We start from the raw sequence: 18,697 nt of genomic DNA, 5'->3' as shown, positions 1-18,697 counted from the left end.
GCCATTCTTAAATTTGACCAGTCAGCTGTTGATTTATTTCTGTGTTTTGAGACCTTTCCGTGTTTCATGACCCAACTTCTTTTGAGTTTTAGATTTCCTGACATTGTGTTGTGGGCATGCCTGATACGACTTGGAATTCACTGGTACTCAATGGTTGCAAGCTATCCAGGCACTGAGACAACAAAGCTGCCTTCTACAATGATATGATTATAGAGTCTTGTAATTTCTAAACTTCAACAGATTATCTTTTGAGGCCCTCTGAAATCTCATTTGAGCCAAATTGCATTTTAACAAAATGCAGAGCAAATAAAAATTGTGTTAGAAACATAGAAGAGTGGTGGCAGAAAACAGACCAAATCATCCATCAAGTCTGCCTCATTTTTTTAAATTCATATATATGAGTTTAGTAACTAAATATTGTTGCGCTGTGCCTTTTAATCTAAAACAAACAAATGTGTGCGATAAGTGCAACATACAATATGCAGTGCTTATAAAACATAATCAGATATGACAAATGTGTCAAAAAATGCCTTATGAACATCAAAATAAAACCGGCATGAGAAAACAAATGGCAGCCCATAGCGTAAAATGTAATATTTTTAATAATAACAAACAAGTGTACATCTACTCACAAGCATGTAAGACATAAAAAGCTTTCAAAACACAACCGCTGACTTGGCGGGCATGATGACGTCAGCACAGGCTCTGCACCCTGAGTCAGCGGTGGTGTTTAAAAGCTTTTGATGGCTTATGCCACATACACATGACCAGACTTTACGCCATACTTGGTCCGGCGGACCGGAGTCCGTCGGACAATTCGAATTCGTGTGTGGGCTCAAGCGGACTTTTTTTCCCCAAAAGTTCGACGGACCTCGAAATGAAACATGTTTCAAATCTTTTCGACGGACTCGAGTCCGGTCAAAAAGTCCGCTCGTCTGTATGCTAGTCCGGCGGACAAAAACCGACACTAGGGCAGCTATTGGCTACGAACTTCCTTGTTTTAGTCCGGTCAGACGTCATCACGTACAAATCCGTCGGACTTTGGTTGATCGTGTGTAGGCAAGTCCGTTCATTCGGAAAGTCCGTCGTAAAGTCCGTCGAAAAGTCAGCCGGACAAAGTCTGCCATAAAATCCGCTTGTGTATACGCGGCATTAGATTCAGCGATGCTTATGAGTAGATGTACACTTGATTTTTATTATTACAAATATACGGTTTTACACTATGGGTTGCCATTTGTTTTCTCTTGCCAGATGGTTATGATGGGAGAGAGAAAAGTATATTAAGCAGTCTTGTGGTATTCTGTTTGGTTCCCGACTCTTAAAGGTGCCCTGCCTCCATATCCTCTGTTGGTGTCCTGGGAGGTGTCCATGTGCCTAGTGACAGCTGCCATTTGAAAGTCTACTAAGACCACTTATAACTTGGGGTCTTAACAGCTAGTAAGAGGCTGTGTGTGGTGGTGGTGGATAATTATCTGGAGAAGCTGGATACCATTTAAAGCACTGTGAACTTTTGCCATTCACTTTGGGTGGAGCACTGATGTGTCACTCATGCACAACTAACAGTGCTCCACAGGCATATTTATATTGTATTAATGCTTTTTGAGGTATATTTATATCGTATTAATGCTATTTGACGTTTATTACAGTTTTATCATTTAACCACTTCCCGACAGTCCACCGCAGATATACTGCAGCAGGGCGGCCGCTCTGTGCCAGATCACGTACCAGATCACATACGTTGATCTGACATTTCCGGGTCTGGGGCACGCATGTGCACCACCAGCGACCCACTCCCGCTGTAATCACACACAGCAGGAGCACCACAGCGGGTACCGCTGACTCAATGTCCACCAGCACCCTCCGATTGTACAGTACACAGGCAGAATGGTGATCTGCCTATGTAAACAAGGCAGTTTGTCACTCTGTCAGTAGGGAAGATATTGATCATGTGTTCCTGCAAAGCGTTCCATTATCACCATAATGATTACTGGATCTGATGATCCTAATATACAAGATTATAAAGAGCAGCAGTATTAAAGAACCACCACCCTCCTCCAATGTCTTTGTGAATATAGCTTTGTGTTTGGCTTACAGTCTAGACCGGGGGACTCCAGACTTTTTAAACAAAGGGCCAGTTTACTCTCCTTCAGACTTTAGTAGGGCTGACCTGTGGCCAGTTAGAGAAAACAATGTCTCAGGCTTGGTGACCAGTGGGAATAAAAAAAAAGACAGTGTCTGTCTGTTAGGATAGAGAATAGTGCCCCACCATTGGTATTAGTTGGAGGAATAGTGCCCCATTGTTGGTGTCAGTGGGAGTTATTATGCCCAATCATATATATCAGTGGAAGGATGTATGCCCCATTGCTGGTGTCAGTGAAAAGAATGGTGCCCCATCATTGGTGTCAGTGGGAAGAATATTGCCCCATTGTTTGTATCTCTGGGAGGAATGTAAAGTCATTGTTGGTGTCAGTGGCAAGAAGAGTGCCTCTTATCAGTCGGAGGAACAGTGCCACAAGGGCCACATACAGATAAGCAAAGAGTTGCATCCGTCCCACAAACCACAGTTTGAAAACCACTGGTCTAGATTGGAATGAAAATGACCAGTGCTTATAAAAGTAGTAGAAGCATGACTTGTATAAAGCATGATGGAGATATTTTAGCTTTATGAAAAGTTTTCCATACATATATGAAGTGTTTTAGCTACTACCTTTTTGCGTTTAAATACCTTTTAATTTTTTATCAGTGCAGAAAAGTTTTAAGGTTAAATTGGTACATATAGATTTTATTTCAGATGCGTGGAAGATCTACATGAATTACATAGATTCAAAAACAGAAGCAGGTTTCTGGACTTACTTGACTGATACTTCAGAGTGTATTGTGTCAGGACTCCATTTGGATGGAGTGGTGGACTCCATGTCAAAGTCAGTGAATCAGAAGTTCGATGATGAATTTGTAGAACTGCCATACTAGGAACTGTGAAAACAACAGGTATATCTTGTAAATGATAAAATACATACTGAGGTTGAAGCTGAATTTGAAAATTCTCCCTTGCAGTGGGGCTGCACCTACACTGCAAGGGTTAACTGCTCATTTACAGCTAGGGGGCAGGAAAAAGTAGATTTATTTAGCCAATCCTCTGTGCTGCAAGACCAGTCAACCAGTCCCCACATCGTCTTCTCCTCCATGCTCCAGCGATCTAAGGTCCTGGCATCATCAAGCCTTCTAAGGACAGGACTCCAAGGAAAGTCCACCATCAGAGAATGGCGGAGCAACATCTGTCCTGGGAACAGAGGATCAGGTAACTAAATGGTTTTACTCTCCACTCGAGTAGCCCCAGTGCAGAAGAATTTTCAGATTTTCCGTAGTAGATCTTTAATGCAATATCTATAATATTTCTTGGAAAAGTACCAGCAGTTGCAATTCTTCATTTCCCTTGCAGCATCATTTGCCAGTAAGATCTAGCTCATAAAGTCTAATGGCCTACAAGGTATGTATTACTTGCAGGAAAGAGCTTTAATCCCCTGAGCAATGTAGGAACAATAGAATAAAAAGGAGTGCGCTGTTTACAATTGGCTGTGTAATGGTTATATAATACAATCAGTGGTGTGTTCATAGCCCAGGAACTTCTTCCAGAATGCTTTGAAAAAACATTCATGCTGCATTGTTAACTATCGGTTACCATGACCCATGTCTGGAGTGGGACTGGCAATAGTATGACATTTGAAGGATTATAAAGGTTGTGCTATAAGGCTTAAATATGTGGGCCCCTGCTAATATCACATTAGTCTGAATGTTCTTAAGCATTAGGTGACATATTTCAGAGGGGTATTAAAAGAAATACCCCTCTTTTTAAAAAACTAAACTAATGCTGACAGTTTTCCTGTGCCCAGATAGTTATAAGAAAGTTAGTACTGGAGAAGGAAGGGAAACTGCAGGAAATCTATGTGGCCTACTGTGTAGGCACTGCCTTCTGTGCTGGAGACAGGTGAGGGGGTATCTCTGATCCCTTACTTCTTCACTGTGGCACAAGTAAAAAATAATAATAATAAATCAAAGTCTAACAATGCAAAAGAAAAAAAGAAATATCATTAGAAATAAAAAATTGCAGGGACTCCTTCCTAGTCCAATGGCAGGCCTCCTCCTCACTGAAAAAAAAAACCCTTTAGGGAATTAGGAATAAATATGGAAGAATAAGAATCCTCTTTGTCTTTGGCTCTGGGTTTTCTGGTCCCAGGGTAGATTAAGCTCACAGAAATAAACTGTAGCACATGGAGTGTGGGATTCTAAATGTCTACTCTCTGGCAGGTCAATTACAGTAGTTTGTACACTAGTAAACACAGTAGCAAGTCTTTTAGCCATACAACTCTTGTGGGTCACAGGAGTGCACTCCTGTGGCCCAGATTCAGCTGACAGTGGGTTAAAGCCTGCTGTTGGTTGGCATCACAGAGCTGGCCCAGGCTCTGCAGGGATCCTGACAATAATGTCAGGATTCGTCCAGATGCCTGCATAGGTTTAGATTGCATGATGGGTTTTGGTTTTAACTGGAGAACATTATTCACAATGTCAGGATTACTCTTTTGCTTAGGTTGTGGTGAACAATTAACAAGAATGTTTACAAGCAAAAGGGGTAGCAAGTTAGCTAATGCAAATAAGCCATACATGAACACCCTTCCCCCAATTTCAACACCAACTTTGAGGGGTACAGGTGCTGTTTAAGAGCCCAGTTATCATCTCCAGGTTGTTTTGAGAGGAAGGCTTGTTATCTTAGGGCCCTTCTCTTAAAATACTTGCCCACTATGGGAATATGTTTTAATATAGTTGGGGTCCACATGCTTACTGCCCTCTTACCATGATAATACCCACTAATATACAGACTTGTGGATCCAAGCCCAGAAACTGAATTGTAGAAGTGGATCAGTGAAGTATCAGTATAGTGGATCTGTCTTTTTTCAGTTACCGTTTCATGTATTAATTACCTCCTTCAGGTGTCTCAAAGTATTTATCCTTGCTGGAAGGGCCTTCTCCTTTGCCATTGACAACTCTCACATTAAGGATATAGTTGGTGTCTGGCTGTAATCCAGGAAGCATCCCATGGGTCCTGTTTCCAGAAAACGTTAGCATCCATTTTTCAATGTGTCTTCTATTTCTGTTTGTTCGATTTAGTGCCTTCCAGTAGTAGACCTGCAATATGCAATAGAATGGCAGGAAGAACAATGAAAAATAAAATCAAATAAACCATTCACTATCATTGGTTATCCATACTGAATGTATCAAACAAAATGAGGAAATCTGCTGTGCCTGTAAATTCTGTAAGTACAGTTAAGGCCTCACAAATTGATTAGTTGACCATGGGTTATATACCATTAAGGTGATTGCGCCCTTGAGAAAAGCTTCCCTGGGCCCACCCATTAGTGTCCCCATATAACCACGCTCACTCCGTTAGACCCCAGTTTTGTTAGAAAGGAATAAAGAGATCACAGAAAAGTGAGAGGAGGGACCTGTGTTTCATACTCTACTCCCAAGATACAGAACTTACAGGTACACCAACATTCCTCTTACCTTTAATTTACAGTAAAGGATGTAGGAATCAATTCATAGACCATGGGATGCCACCAAGCAATAATCGAGAGATAGGCAACAATACAGTTAAACAGCAGCAACAGGCCCACAGGAGAAAGCAAGAATGCCAACATGCACAAGACAAACTGTTGACAGTAAGGCCCCTTTCACACTGGGGCGGTGGGGGCGTCGGCGGTACAACAGCGCTATTTTTAGAGCTGCTGTACCGTCCTACTTGCAGCTGTATTCGGCCACTAGCGGTGCGGTTTTAACCCCCGCTGGCGGCCGAAAAAGGGTTAAAATCACTCGTACAGCGCGGCTATAGCCACGGTATTGCCACGGTATAGCCGCGCTGTCCCATTGATTTCAATGGGCAGGAGCGGTTTAGGAGCGGTGAATGCACCGCTCCTTCACCGCTCCAAAGAAGCGGTTTGCAGGACTTTTTTCACCGTCCTGCCAGCGCACCGCTTCAGTGTGAAAGCCCTCGGGCTTTCACACTGAACAAACAGCGGAGGCTGTTTAGGGGCGGTTTGCAGGCGGTATTTTTAGCGCAATACCGCCTGCAAACCGCCTCAGTGTGAAAGGGGCCTAAAAGCACCATGCTGCTGGAGCAACAGCTGCCTAGCAATTAATGGTTTGGGGGAAACAGAATTTTGGCAGTGGCTCCATTCAAAAGAGGAGTGCAGATTCTAGGTGCTGTATAGGGGCTCAGGAAGGGAAGGATGAATTCCTTTAGTGAGAACCATATGCCAAGATGATCAGTATGATCAAAGATGTAGATAGATAAAATTATTTTTCAAACTCAACTTACCATGTAAAAGCCAAGCTTGGCCCTCCACAAGATGCTATATGGACATACAGGTGACAGCTGTTTTACTGATTACTAAGAGGGTCAGATGGGATGAGGGGGTAGAATCAAGCTTGATTATTACTAGAAAACTCAGGATTTGCTTTCAACTTCAGCAACCTATGTAATCAATTGAATGTTTTGACATGAGATTTCATTGATGATTACCTCTGCTCCCTTATTTGTTGACATTTCAATGGGGTACAACCTATATGATAAAGAACGTTTGCACCTAAATGGAAATGGTCCAGTATGGTTTATGGCAATGGCAGGTGATATGGAGTTTCCTATGTTACAAACAATCTTTGGCAATTATAGTGCTATTTAGAAATAGAAAAAAGATGTGCAAAACACAAAATACAACAATGGATAAAAGTCTTTGTTCACCAATGCTTGAAGTCTGCCAAGCAAAATAGGGGATTTGAAACCTTTGGTGCATGAAAAGAACTATGATTTAACTGATATTGCTGAATCTTGGCTCCGCCCTTCACACAATTGGGCTATGTATTTTTCTGGTTATGTTCTATTTTGGAGAGAAAGGGTAGAACAGAAAGGTGGCAGTGTCTGTCTTTATGCGAGAAGTGATCCCAAAGTGAATGTGGAAGAGGACCTTGTTGATGGAGTGTGCTGGTGCTGAAGCATTATATATGAATTAGCATAGGAGTGGGCATACTTCAAATGTAATTATTGGAGTTTGCTAAAGGCCACCCAGTGTTAATGAGGATGTGGAGATTCAGCTCCTTGTACAGATAGAAAGTGCTGCAAGGGCTGGGACAGTGATAATAATGGAGGATTTTAACTACCCTGAAAATGACTGAAGTAATGGCACTGCTGGAACAGTAAAATGGTGCCAATTTAAATTACAATTACAAGTTCATTTTATGGTACAATTTACTGAAGCTCCAACTAGAAATGATGCTCTGCAGGATCTGGTAATCTCAAACGATGCGGCGCTTATTAGTAATGCTCATATAAAGGAAAATCTGGGTGGCAGAGACCATAACATGATTTCATTTATAAATAAGCTGTAAATCAAAATCACACACTTGAAAGATAAAAATGCTTAATTCTAGGAGAGCAAATTTTCCAAGGCTGAGGCTGCTCAAAAACATAGACTAGGAGGGAATATTGTCATCAAAATTCACAGAACAGAAATGGGAATGTTTTGACGGCATGCAAACAAACTGCAAAATATATTCCCATGGGCAAGAAGTTTAAAAAGATTAAAAAACCTATGTGGCTCAAACCCAAAGTTAGAGAAGCTATAATTAAGAGGAAAATTGTACTTTAAAAATATAAATATGAAGGAACACCATCATCATTTAAAAAATACAAAGAATATAACCACATATGTAAACAGGAGATCAAGGTAGCAAAAAATTCAAAACAAACAGCAGATTACAAAATAGAATAGGACAACCCCCCCAAAAAATTTTTCAAATATATTAATAGTAGAAAGGTCAGATCTGAGCATGTAGGTGCATTACATGAGAATTTATATACTGTATGGTGATCGAGTCTGCAGGTGTGCTACAGTAGGAAGCAGCTTCCTAGGGTGGCACATCAAAAAGAGGAGAAGCCAGGAGCGCCGGTGGGGGACCTACGAAGAAGAGGATCGGGCCGCTCTCTACAAAAGCATTGCACAGAGCAGGTTAGTATAAGATGTTTGTTATTTCAAAAGTAAAAAAAATTACTTTACAAACACTTTAAGTCCATAATGGGGTTAGTATTAACATACCCCAAAAACAACCACAATGGCTCAAAAATTGAGATGGTCCGGAAACATTAAACAAAATAAAGGTGAATAAAGCACCAGGATTCGATGGCTAATACCTACACAAGCTCAAAGAGTTGAGCTCTGTTGTTTCAAAGCCATTGTTTCTAATTATTAGAGACCCTTTAATGACCAGTGCAGTGTCACTGGATTGGGGCAAAGCCACGGTGATGCCTATATTTAAAAAGGGAACAAAGTCTTTACCATGTAACTACAGATTGGTTAGTTTAACTTCTTTAGTCTAACTTCTAAAAGACCACATACAAGAGTTTTTGCTAGAAAACAATATTTTAAGCAAAAGACAGCATACATTCACGAAAGACCAAAGTTGTTAAATGAATCAGTTTTTTTCTTTATGAGGAAGTAAGCAAAAAACTTGGATAAAGTAGTGGCTCTGGATATAGTAGTATACTTTCCCATACAAGGTGAATGTGCAGGATAATGTCTACAAGCTTGGAAAGTTCAGTTTGTAAATGGATAGAAAAATAGCCAAAGTATCGCATTCAGAGACTAGTGATTAAAGCGGAGCTCCACCCAAGAGGGGAAGCTCTGCTTATTTGCTTTCTCCCTCCCTCCGCTGCCACATTTGGCACCTTTCGTGGGGAGCAGATACCTGTCAAAACCAGGTACCCTCTCCCACTTCTGCATAAGATCGCCACAATCGTTGTGCATTGATCTACGCAATATCCAGCCTCTCCTCCTTCCCCCCACTGTCTTCTGGGAGACACATAGGTCCCAGAAGACAGGGGGAGAAGACAGGGGGGAACCATTCAGAAAGCGCAGCGCGACTCACGCATGAGCAGTAGGAAACAGCCTGTGAAGCAGCAAGGCTTCCTTCACTTCCTGTTTTCCCTTAGTAAGGATGCCAGTGCCTGCACCCGCGCCGATGGATGGATTGAGGTGCCGACATCGCAGGCTCCCTGGACAGGTAAGTGTCCTTATATTAAAAGTCAGCAGATACAGTATTTGTAGCTGCTGACTTTTATTTTTTTTCTCCCTAGGCTGGAACTCTGCTTTATTTATTCCTCAGCTACATGGTCTACGGATACTAGTAGTGTACCACAAGGTTCAGCGTTGGGACCCTTACTTTTTAACATATTTAGGTTATCAGTGGTAAAGAAGGGGTGGTATTAACAGCATGCAATGCCAAGATGCAGATTTTACAACTTGCAAAAAACTTTCTTCTATTAAAAGAGGTAGAAATTACAGAGAGACATAATTTTGCTCCTGTACAAATCATTAGTAAGACCTCATCTGGAGTATACAGTTCAGTTGTGGGCACCAGTTCACAAAAAAGTTATTGGAGACTGAAGAAAATGCAGAGAAGGGCAACCAAACTGATAAGAGGCATGGGGGATCTCAGCTATAAGGAAAGATTAGACAAGCTGAATGTATTCTCTCTTGAGAAGAGAGGATTAAGGGGGGATATGATCACCTTGTATAAATTCATAGGTGATTCATATAGTGAACTTGAAGACTTATTCATTTTAAGGTCATTACAGAGGACAAGGGGGTCACACTTTAGAGGAAAATAAATTCAGTTCTACAAAGGGAAAGGCTTCTTCACTTTAAGGGCTGTGAAAATGTGGTATAGACTCCCTCATAAACCAGTTCTGGCCAGCTCAGCAGGTTGTTTAAAAAAAGTGCTAGATAGATTCCTAAATGTACAAAATATAACAGCATATTAGGATTTATAGGTAATAATTCCAGAGATTGTTGATCCAGAGAATAGCCAGACAATTTTCCCCACTGGTGCAAATTGGGCCATAGTTTTTTTTTCTACCCTCTGGATCAAATGTGGATATAGGATTGTAAATAGGGAGGTTTTTTAATGATTTTTCTTCTTTTGGTTGAACTATATGGACTTTTTTCAACTTAACTATGTATAACTATGTTTATCATATTTTGAATTGGGACTTTATGTATAATTTACCAGCAATATTTATTATTTGAAAAAATATTACAGAATATAAGAAATCTTGGATAACACATGTAACAGACTAAGCAGATCAAGCGTTGTGCAAAATAAAAACTCATAAATGTGTGGCTATATATATACTGTCGGTAATTTTGCAGAAATTAAAGTATAAAGTTATTGGCCAGGACCAGAATAATAGGACCAGACTATTAGCTGGCATAGCATCAAATTTTTTTTTATAAATACAGAGTATTGAGTAACTACATATTTGCAACATAACACTATTAGTATGAAACAAAAATAAATACCCACCCGGTATCCCTTCAAGTGACCCCTGACCGATGGCAGAGGGACAGAGTCCCACTGAACTTTTGCTAAAGTGGCATTAATGACTTCTACTTCAACATTACCAGGAGCAACCATGGGAACTAAAAACATAAAAAAAATGTAAACAAGTGGTCATTGTGGTGCATATTTGACTCATTTACTTCTATTTTTAAAGTTATATTTTAGGTCATTCTAAAGACCTCAGAGACTTACGATCTTCTCCAGAATGTCCAATTACAACAAGTGGCACAGGGGCATACCCAAGGTCATTTAATGCTTGAACCTTTATTTCATAAGGAACAAACGTAGGTGTGCCAGACACTATGTATTTGGAAACGTTTGCAACTGTGACATCTGTCCAGTCTTCATCAAAATCTTTCTGTCTCCAGCTGACTTTGTACTGGAGACCAGGTCCATTGGAGTCAAAACCTCTTATAGGCTGTATGAGAGAGGATAAGGCAGCAATTATTTAGAGATGATTCAACAACCTGCTCTTTCTGTAAAGTAATAAAACATATTTCCAGAGCCTGGCTAGCTAACCTAAACCAAAATGACCAATGTGTATGTCCCAATGTGTTTATGGACACACAGAAATACATATTTGTATATCTTGTCACAAAAAGAATGAGAGTATAATTATATGGGTTAGGCTAGTGTGCATTTTTCACAGTGTGGCAAATATCCTAGTACCCTTAACTTTGACAGTAGAGGCCTATTGAAGGAGCAGTGGCTCCGAGCGCGTAGCCTTCTCTCAACCTCCCTGCTAGCCCTCCTCCCTTGACGATCCCTCCCCTGGATACCGAACCCGGAAGCAGACGGACGACCTGTGACGTCATGCACGCTCAACGCCGGCCCCCTAGTCTCTTCCTTTGGTTGCTGGGGCCACCCCACATCTTAGCAAACAATTACCCCCTTGTCATCCTGTTTTTGCTTCAGACCCGTTCTGCCTCCTGCCCTCTGCCATGCTACCGTGAAGCTGTGTAAGAGAGGTCTGTGATGCATGGGGGCTGTGCTGTAAAGGAAAGTCTGAGATGGGAAAGGGGCTGTGATACAGATGCATTTCTGAAAAGGAAATACCATTCACAGTGGGGTATCCAGGATGTAGCAGCTATGGTGCATGCCCTGGGTGACACTTGATTGGGGGCACCATGGCCATGCCACACAGCAGTATGGGTGTCCCTCTATCGCTACTTCTTCCCCCCCCTCTGCCTGCCCACCCTGTAGTCACCAGTGCACCCAGATTCCTCTCCTGGGTTTGCCCCTCCACTCTCATCCTTTGGTTGCTGGGGCCACACCACATCTTAGCAAACAATCACCCCCTTGGCAACATGTTTTCACTCCAGACCTGTTTTGCCTCCTGCCCTCTGCCATGAAGCTGTGTAAGAAAGGTCTCTGATGCATGGGGGCTGTGCTGTAAAGGAAAGTATGTGATGGGAAAGAGGCTGTGATATGGACTGAGGACACTGATGTATATGGGGCTGAGATTGAGGGGGCTGTGATGTGATGTGGATGTGAAGGGGTGGACTGATAACACTGATGGAAAGAGAGTACTGTGATGTGAAGGGTTGTAATGTGAAGGTGGTGCTGTGATATGAAGGCAGGCTGTAATATGAAGGAGCTGCTGTGCTGTGGGGGATGCTGTGATATGAAAGGGGGCTGTGACATGGAGGGTTGTGATTGTGTGATTGACAGGAGGCTGTGTTGTGAAGTGGCGGACTGTGATATGAAAGGAGGCTGTGATGTCAAGAAGAGACGGATGTCAAGGAGGAAGAGCCTGTGATGTTCTGGGAGAAAATTTTACTGACAAGAGCTCCTTGAATCTTAATTCAATACCCCAAAGGATCATGCTCCATCTATCTTTCAAAAATGTTTTATGAATTCAGTTTGAAAAGAAAGCTAAATATACTTACATTCCAAGTGATTACCAAATTATCTGGCTCTGTACCAACTCCTTTAATACCAGACGGGTTTGTATCAGGCTCTGAAAATGTTATAATAGTATTAATTTAGTCATGTACTTCTTATATGTTTAGTAAGTTATGGTAATTACCTCCAAAATGCATTATGTAAAATTAAAATACCAATTTAATAACCACAATGTTCCTTCTGTACATAACTGGAATGGAGTCATACATTTATTTAATTGCAAAAATGTATTTAAAACTACAATGAAAAAGAAATGACTGAACCCAAAATTAAATATAAACATTGTGTAGGGGTTTTAGGTGAACTAAAGAAACCTGAAAAATGAAAAGTAGTGCTACTGGCACATCAACATACTTAAGAGAAGCTATTTATTTCTCCATTTCTCCTATGGAAAAAAAACAAGGTTTTTAGAGCCATTAAAAGGACAATCAGGCAACAGTGACTAAAGGAAACCCATTGTCAGGTCACCTGAGACCAGGTGACAGCTGCACTCCGTAGGAGTCAGGAGTGCGCCACTATGGTAGTGAACACTAGGACTGACTGCTGCGGATTGAGGTTCAAGAAGCAGGTCTAATGGAGCACCAACACAGATCCCACTGGGAGCTAGAGCATAGATTCCCCAGGGCACGGAGTCTAAGAGCCAGCAGGTCTTCACCAGAGCCTCTAGTGGTGAGGATGGACTGCACTGCAGTCTGGCTCCAGGTCGCGGCCCCCAGGGTCTCACAGCTCACGCTCACGATAGACTACAGGAGAAGAGGAAGGAAGCAGCAGGCTGGAACAACAAGGATAGTAAAGGGATAAGCCAAAGACAAGGATAAACATAGAACACGCCAAAGGTCAGGGTCACAAGCAGACAGGGATAGTCGAGAACAGGCCAAGATTGGTAACTGGAATCAGACGTAGAAGACACAGCAAGTTGCACACGAAAGCTAAACACACAATGGCTGATCAGCAAGGCTGGCTAGCAATGCACAGGTTAATATAGTGTTCCTAATTAGAGGCTGAGGTGGAGCTATGCTTAAGGAAGATTATATAAGCAGTCAGGTGAGGGAGGCTGGCCTCTAAAGGTGAACACATGGAGGAAAGGTAAGCTGACAGAGAAAGATTACTGCATAACCATGACACCCATCGAGATAGGAAGATGGGAACTACTTTGCTATTGCTTTTTTTTTTGCATTTCTCATAGCACAGCTCTAGGCAAATGTTTTCTAGTTTTGAATAGTGCTAAAGGGTTAAAACCTCTAAGGCAGCCCATAGATGATTCTTTACCATATTTTATTGAGATTTTACAAGAAATGGGTTTTACAAACAGTTCAAAAGAGATGATTCTTTTTTTGTTCAACTAGCGGTTTAAATGGAATAAAAATGATTCAATTCCCCCATCCGCATTGAATCCTCCCTGCTGAGCCTTTGCATTATGAGAGTGGGGAGACTTCCGCTGATGGCCACTCCCCTCATTTCACAGGGACAGGAATTACGGTGAAATCTTAACAGCATCACAGATGGCAATAAAAACTTGACAGTAGTACTTAAGCTGGCCATAGATGGGTAGAATTCCAAACGAAAATTCTTAGGAAAAGAAGGTTCTTAGAAAGTGTGTTAATTTTTCTAATCATTAGTGGGGTCAAAACGACATTTATTTTCCACCGCATTGATGAGAAAATTCAAAGGCGCGGGATGGAAAATGTTTCCCAAACAAATCAATCTCTATCAGTGTATGTGGTTTTTGTTCGGTAAAGTCCATTCATTTCAAAATCAATCATATGCTAAAAAAACACAAAATCTTTCAAACAACAAATTAATGTCCTGAGATTTTTCGTCCAATTTTTCCTAAGACTTTTTGTTCATAATTCTATCCATCTATGGCCAGTACTTCACATGTCTATTCAAAACTAAAAAAAAAAACACAAAAAAAAACAAGTATTTTTTGGCTACAGTCGGATGCAAAGTGGTCAACGTGGTACTAACATAGAAGGCACAAAAACATTACAACTAAATATATTAATTTTAGCATCAATGAGGTGAGATTAGACATATTTTACAAACCTGCTGCCTTTGTCATGTAGCGTTCAGAAGGTACACTGGGGTCACTTCTGCCAATTTCATTAACAGCAATAACTCGGAAGGAGTAGTTAACATAAGGAGAAAGACTCAGAAATGCTGTAGTCTGTGTACCGCTAACTTTGGTCTGGAGGTGCCACATGCCTGGTTCACGCATGGCATCTTCATATTCAATGATAAATTCTATAGAGAAAAAAAATGTTCAGGAAGGTAAAAATATAAATTCTATAGAGAAAAATTTGAAAAACAAAAATCTATCAGCGCAAATATGTATTAATAACCTAAATCACCTCTAAAACAGTGATAAACAGTGAGTGATATCACAAAGATACCACCAAAATAATACCCCCCAAAAAATATATATATAAAAATACCCCCCCCCCCCCCACCTGGCTGCTGCACACACAGAAAAATGTGGTCACTTCACATACGTAGTATATATAACAAAACAGTGTTGCGCTGCCTAAATAACAAAGTGACTACAAATTAATCCTTATAAGAATATATTATAAGCTTGTGGGATAGCAAGATACTTAGTTTGCAATCAAATATTCATGTTCCCTAATTGGGAATAATAAACACTGAAAAATAACACAGTGATAATGATACAAACAGTCCACACAATCAAAAAATGTGATAAAAGTCCAAAAGACAATCCTCAATCTTCTGAACAAAAATGGTTTTCACACGCAGACAACACCAATAGTGCATAAACGTTGAAAGTGCTCTCCTCCACCTCAATATCCTGGTCATCACCTCAAGCTCTGACCCGTTTCACCAGAAGGTCAGAAATAGCAGGTTCCCTCTCAGGGATGAAACGGATCAGCTGATCATGGAGCTCCTATTCCATCTGTGCTGCCACCGGCTGATTGCGTGGATATCAGCCAGTATACATTCCCTCAATGGGGTCCGATGCACATTAGGAATAGAAAAGGCAAACCTAGTGCTCTCCGTATATCAAAACAGTTTATTTCCTCATTAAAAATGTTAAAACGTTACTTACAAATGCAGCACTTAAGCAGTGCGGGCTCAGAATGGATAGAAACGACAAGATGCTCGCAGGATGACGTCATCCCATCAGTAGGGGGAGCTGCAGTGGTGACGTCATTGTTTGATTGTGTGGACTGTTTGTATCATTATCACTGTTATTTTTCAGTGTTTATTATTTCCAATTAGGGAACACGAATATTTGATTGCGCACTAAGTATCTTGATATCCCGCAAGCTAATCATATATTCTTATAAGGATTTATTTGTAGTCACTTTGTTATTTAGGCAGCGCAACACTGTTTTGTTATATATAGAGAAACATGTTCAGGAAGCTTAAAATATTATCTATTTATTGGTAATAATAATAAATAGAAAAATTACAAACACATGGACTGTTTAATGCATCTATTCTTGATGGTTCAATGTAGCTGCAATACATTAAGTTTAGTGAAATGCAGCCTGTAATTTAGAAAGTGGGCGATTCCCAGTTAGTTTTAAAGTGGTTCTAAAGGCAGGACATTTTTTTTTTACCCTAATGCACCCCTTGCATCAGGGTAAAAAATATCCCAGTAATTGTATTACCCCTCACCTTCCCATATACATACCTGAGTCCTATCTCAATTCAGCATTGTGTCTGCAGTTGTGCTGCTCTGTGTTCCTCTCCTCACAGAACACAGAGGCAGCAGCGGGAGCCACTGGCTCTTGCTGCTGTTAATCAAATCCTGTGAGGATAGAGCAGGGGGCTGGGTCAAGCTGTGCTCTATTAACACACACAGCTCAGGTTGGGAACAAGTCTGCAGGTGTGCCCCAATAGCAAGTGACTTGTTATGGGAGCACACATAAAAGAGGAGGAGCCAAGAGCACCGGTGAGGGACTCCAGGATGAAGAGTATCAGGGCCGCTATGAGCAATACCATTCCACAGAGCAGGTAAGTATACCATGTTTATTATTTTAATTTAAAAAAATTACTTTACAACCATTTTAACTTACCAGTAATAGGACTGTTATTGTCATCCCCTGACACCCATGACAGCTGCACGCTCTTTTCAAGAGGATCAGTCAATTCCAAATCAGAAGGTGCCTCTGGCCGATCTGAAAGTCAAATGTTTCATTATATAGTGTAAATAGGCTGTATCCTATAATAAATAACTGAGAGAGATTAGCTGCACTTGCAGAAAATAATCTTTGAAGCATATCTACTAATTCATATGAAGCAAAAAGGAAAAAAAATGAGTGAGCCCATTCACATGCAGCCAATCATTGCACTGTAAATGACAGCAGTGGCAGGTCAGATACACAACGCTGGCAGAAGAGAAAGACAATGTTTCTGTAGATAAATAAATGTGAAAATATCATAAAGTTTTCAGTGCAGCCATAAATAAAGCAAAATTCCATGCTGCGTTCAGTGCAAAATTTACTTCTGTTATTTTATAATACTCCATTATTCAGAGCTATAGCATTTTCGGTCTTATATCTTTCTGTATGTTCAGTACCAATGTATATAAATACAGAGTCTGGCACTCTGCTCTACTAGAGAAGTTCCTGCCTTTGCAGTTTACCTGCAATCATTCATATGACCCATACTGTAGCAGGAATTCAGAGGCTAAGTTCACCCAAAACCAATATTTCTGTTTGAGGAGAAAGTTTGAGGATATAAAGTGATACACCATAAAACAGGTAGACACACAGTTCAAACAGATATGCTTTATCTAACCATGGACGTGTTGCCCATTCTTGTAAGAGAAACACCTCTATTAGTCAGGATGATCATTCTGTTTCTTCCTGGTAAACCATTACTGTTTTCTGGTTCAGCTTCTGAGGTGATGAGGTTCTAATTGACAATTATCTTTTCAAATAAATGGGCAACACTTCCAGAAACACACTCCAATATCATGCTGAATGCCCTCCGAGAAGAGTGGAGACTCAGATATTACTCAGATAGCAAGGATAACTTGCCACAAATTTGTGCCAGTGTTGAATTGTAAGTCTGTTAACTTGCTGTACATTTTCACTGTCAAGTTGTACACTTGCAGAGCACTTGAAGCACAAGTTCTAGTTGTCACTTTTCCAATTTGTAGCAAATTTGGGTGGCAAGTCTCTAGCAAGAGCAAAGTTGCAGTGGTGCGTCTACAGCAAGAGCTCTGCAAGTCTACAGCATGAAAACTCAGCCACAGTGACCCCTTTGGTGGGATGACTATTGCACAACATAACTGAACCAGAACTTGCACCAGACTTGCAGAATGTTTGCAAAAAAAGTTGATCTGGAGTCATGCAATGCGGACTTGCTGCAAATGTGCAACAAACTTGTGAAGCCTGGCAAGTCTAGCAATAGCTTAGCAAGTCATTTTCAAACTTGCAGCACAATTGCTTGCTATCTGGGTATAGACATAAAGGTAGCTGGAGAAATTCCAAACTAATGCCCATAGTCTTGAGTTGGATGTCCAGTAAGGTCTGTTGGTCAGTTGTCCAAAAACCTTCATCCATATATTGTAAGTTTTTCAACTGGTAATTTAGCTATATGCCTCATTTCACTTTAATCTTCGCCATGCTCTTTTAATCTCTGGGAATTCTAGCTAAACAATAGACCCACGCACCCTGTCATGTTTGCCACCATAGTCTCCATGACAGATGGTGGGTGCTCCATCTTGCCTCAATCTTTAAAAATCGACAGAACTTTAAAAAAATAATGCACAACATATGTAATAATCCATAATGTGCCCCTTGACAGCAATCACATAACTGTGTTAAAATGAAGGGTCACTTGCACAGTAATACTATAAACACAAGACTTCCAACCAACACACTGTACAACACAAAAAGTACCACAACACAACTACGAACTAAAGATCCTTGTCATATCTAGCAGCAGAAAGATATGTGGGCACAAATGAACCATTTTGTTGCAGCATAAGCCATGCAAAAATGACAATTATAATTACCAAAAAAAAATTTTCATTAAAGGGGAAGCATCAGTGTCAGTAAAACAAAACAAATTTGGGATGCTGTAATTATACATGATGAGCTTGGTCAGCTATCAAATTAAAAATAATCAGCATGATCATACAGTGCTTTTAATTATCGAAAATGGTGAAAATTTTCAATTAGACTTATCAATAATCATTTACAAATAGGGTATTATGCAGGGTCAGACTGGGGCATAAATGGAGTTGCTACAAATTGCCCCAAAGAGCATAAAATAACATTCAGTGTAAATTTCTTATTGATTTTGAGATATTAAGTTACACACACAGATATTGGATGACTGTTGGCTTAACCAAAATGTCTATGGGAGACTT

General features: G+C 40.6%; 1 protein-coding gene across 18 annotated transcripts in view; it reads right to left on the bottom strand.

Moving 5' to 3' along the window:
• The window catches only part of NRCAM (neuronal cell adhesion molecule), a 320,212-nt gene that overhangs the window by 29,787 nt on the left and 271,728 nt on the right, over positions 1-18,697 (bottom strand). For all 18 annotated transcript variants that reach the window (XM_073619920.1, XM_073619921.1, XM_073619922.1 and 15 more), the window contains 7 exons: positions 16,392-16,493; positions 14,398-14,595; positions 12,336-12,406; positions 10,639-10,864; positions 10,411-10,526; positions 4,977-5,181; positions 2,854-2,973 (listed from right to left, as the gene is read on the bottom strand). In XM_073619920.1, coding sequence (XP_073476021.1) covers positions 2,854-2,973; positions 4,977-5,181; positions 10,411-10,526; positions 10,639-10,864; positions 12,336-12,406; positions 14,398-14,595; positions 16,392-16,493 — 1,038 coding nt within the window. The remainder of the gene's footprint in view (positions 1-2,853; positions 2,974-4,976; positions 5,182-10,410; positions 10,527-10,638; positions 10,865-12,335; positions 12,407-14,397; positions 14,596-16,391; positions 16,494-18,697) is intronic.

Source organism: Aquarana catesbeiana, linkage group LG03 (assembly GCF_042186555.1).
Source record: "Aquarana catesbeiana isolate 2022-GZ linkage group LG03, ASM4218655v1, whole genome shotgun sequence".
Classification (NCBI taxonomy): domain Eukaryota; kingdom Metazoa; phylum Chordata; class Amphibia; order Anura; family Ranidae; genus Aquarana; species Aquarana catesbeiana.
The sequence above is the reverse complement of the archived record's forward strand: the minus strand, read 5'-3'. Positions and strand labels throughout refer to the sequence as shown.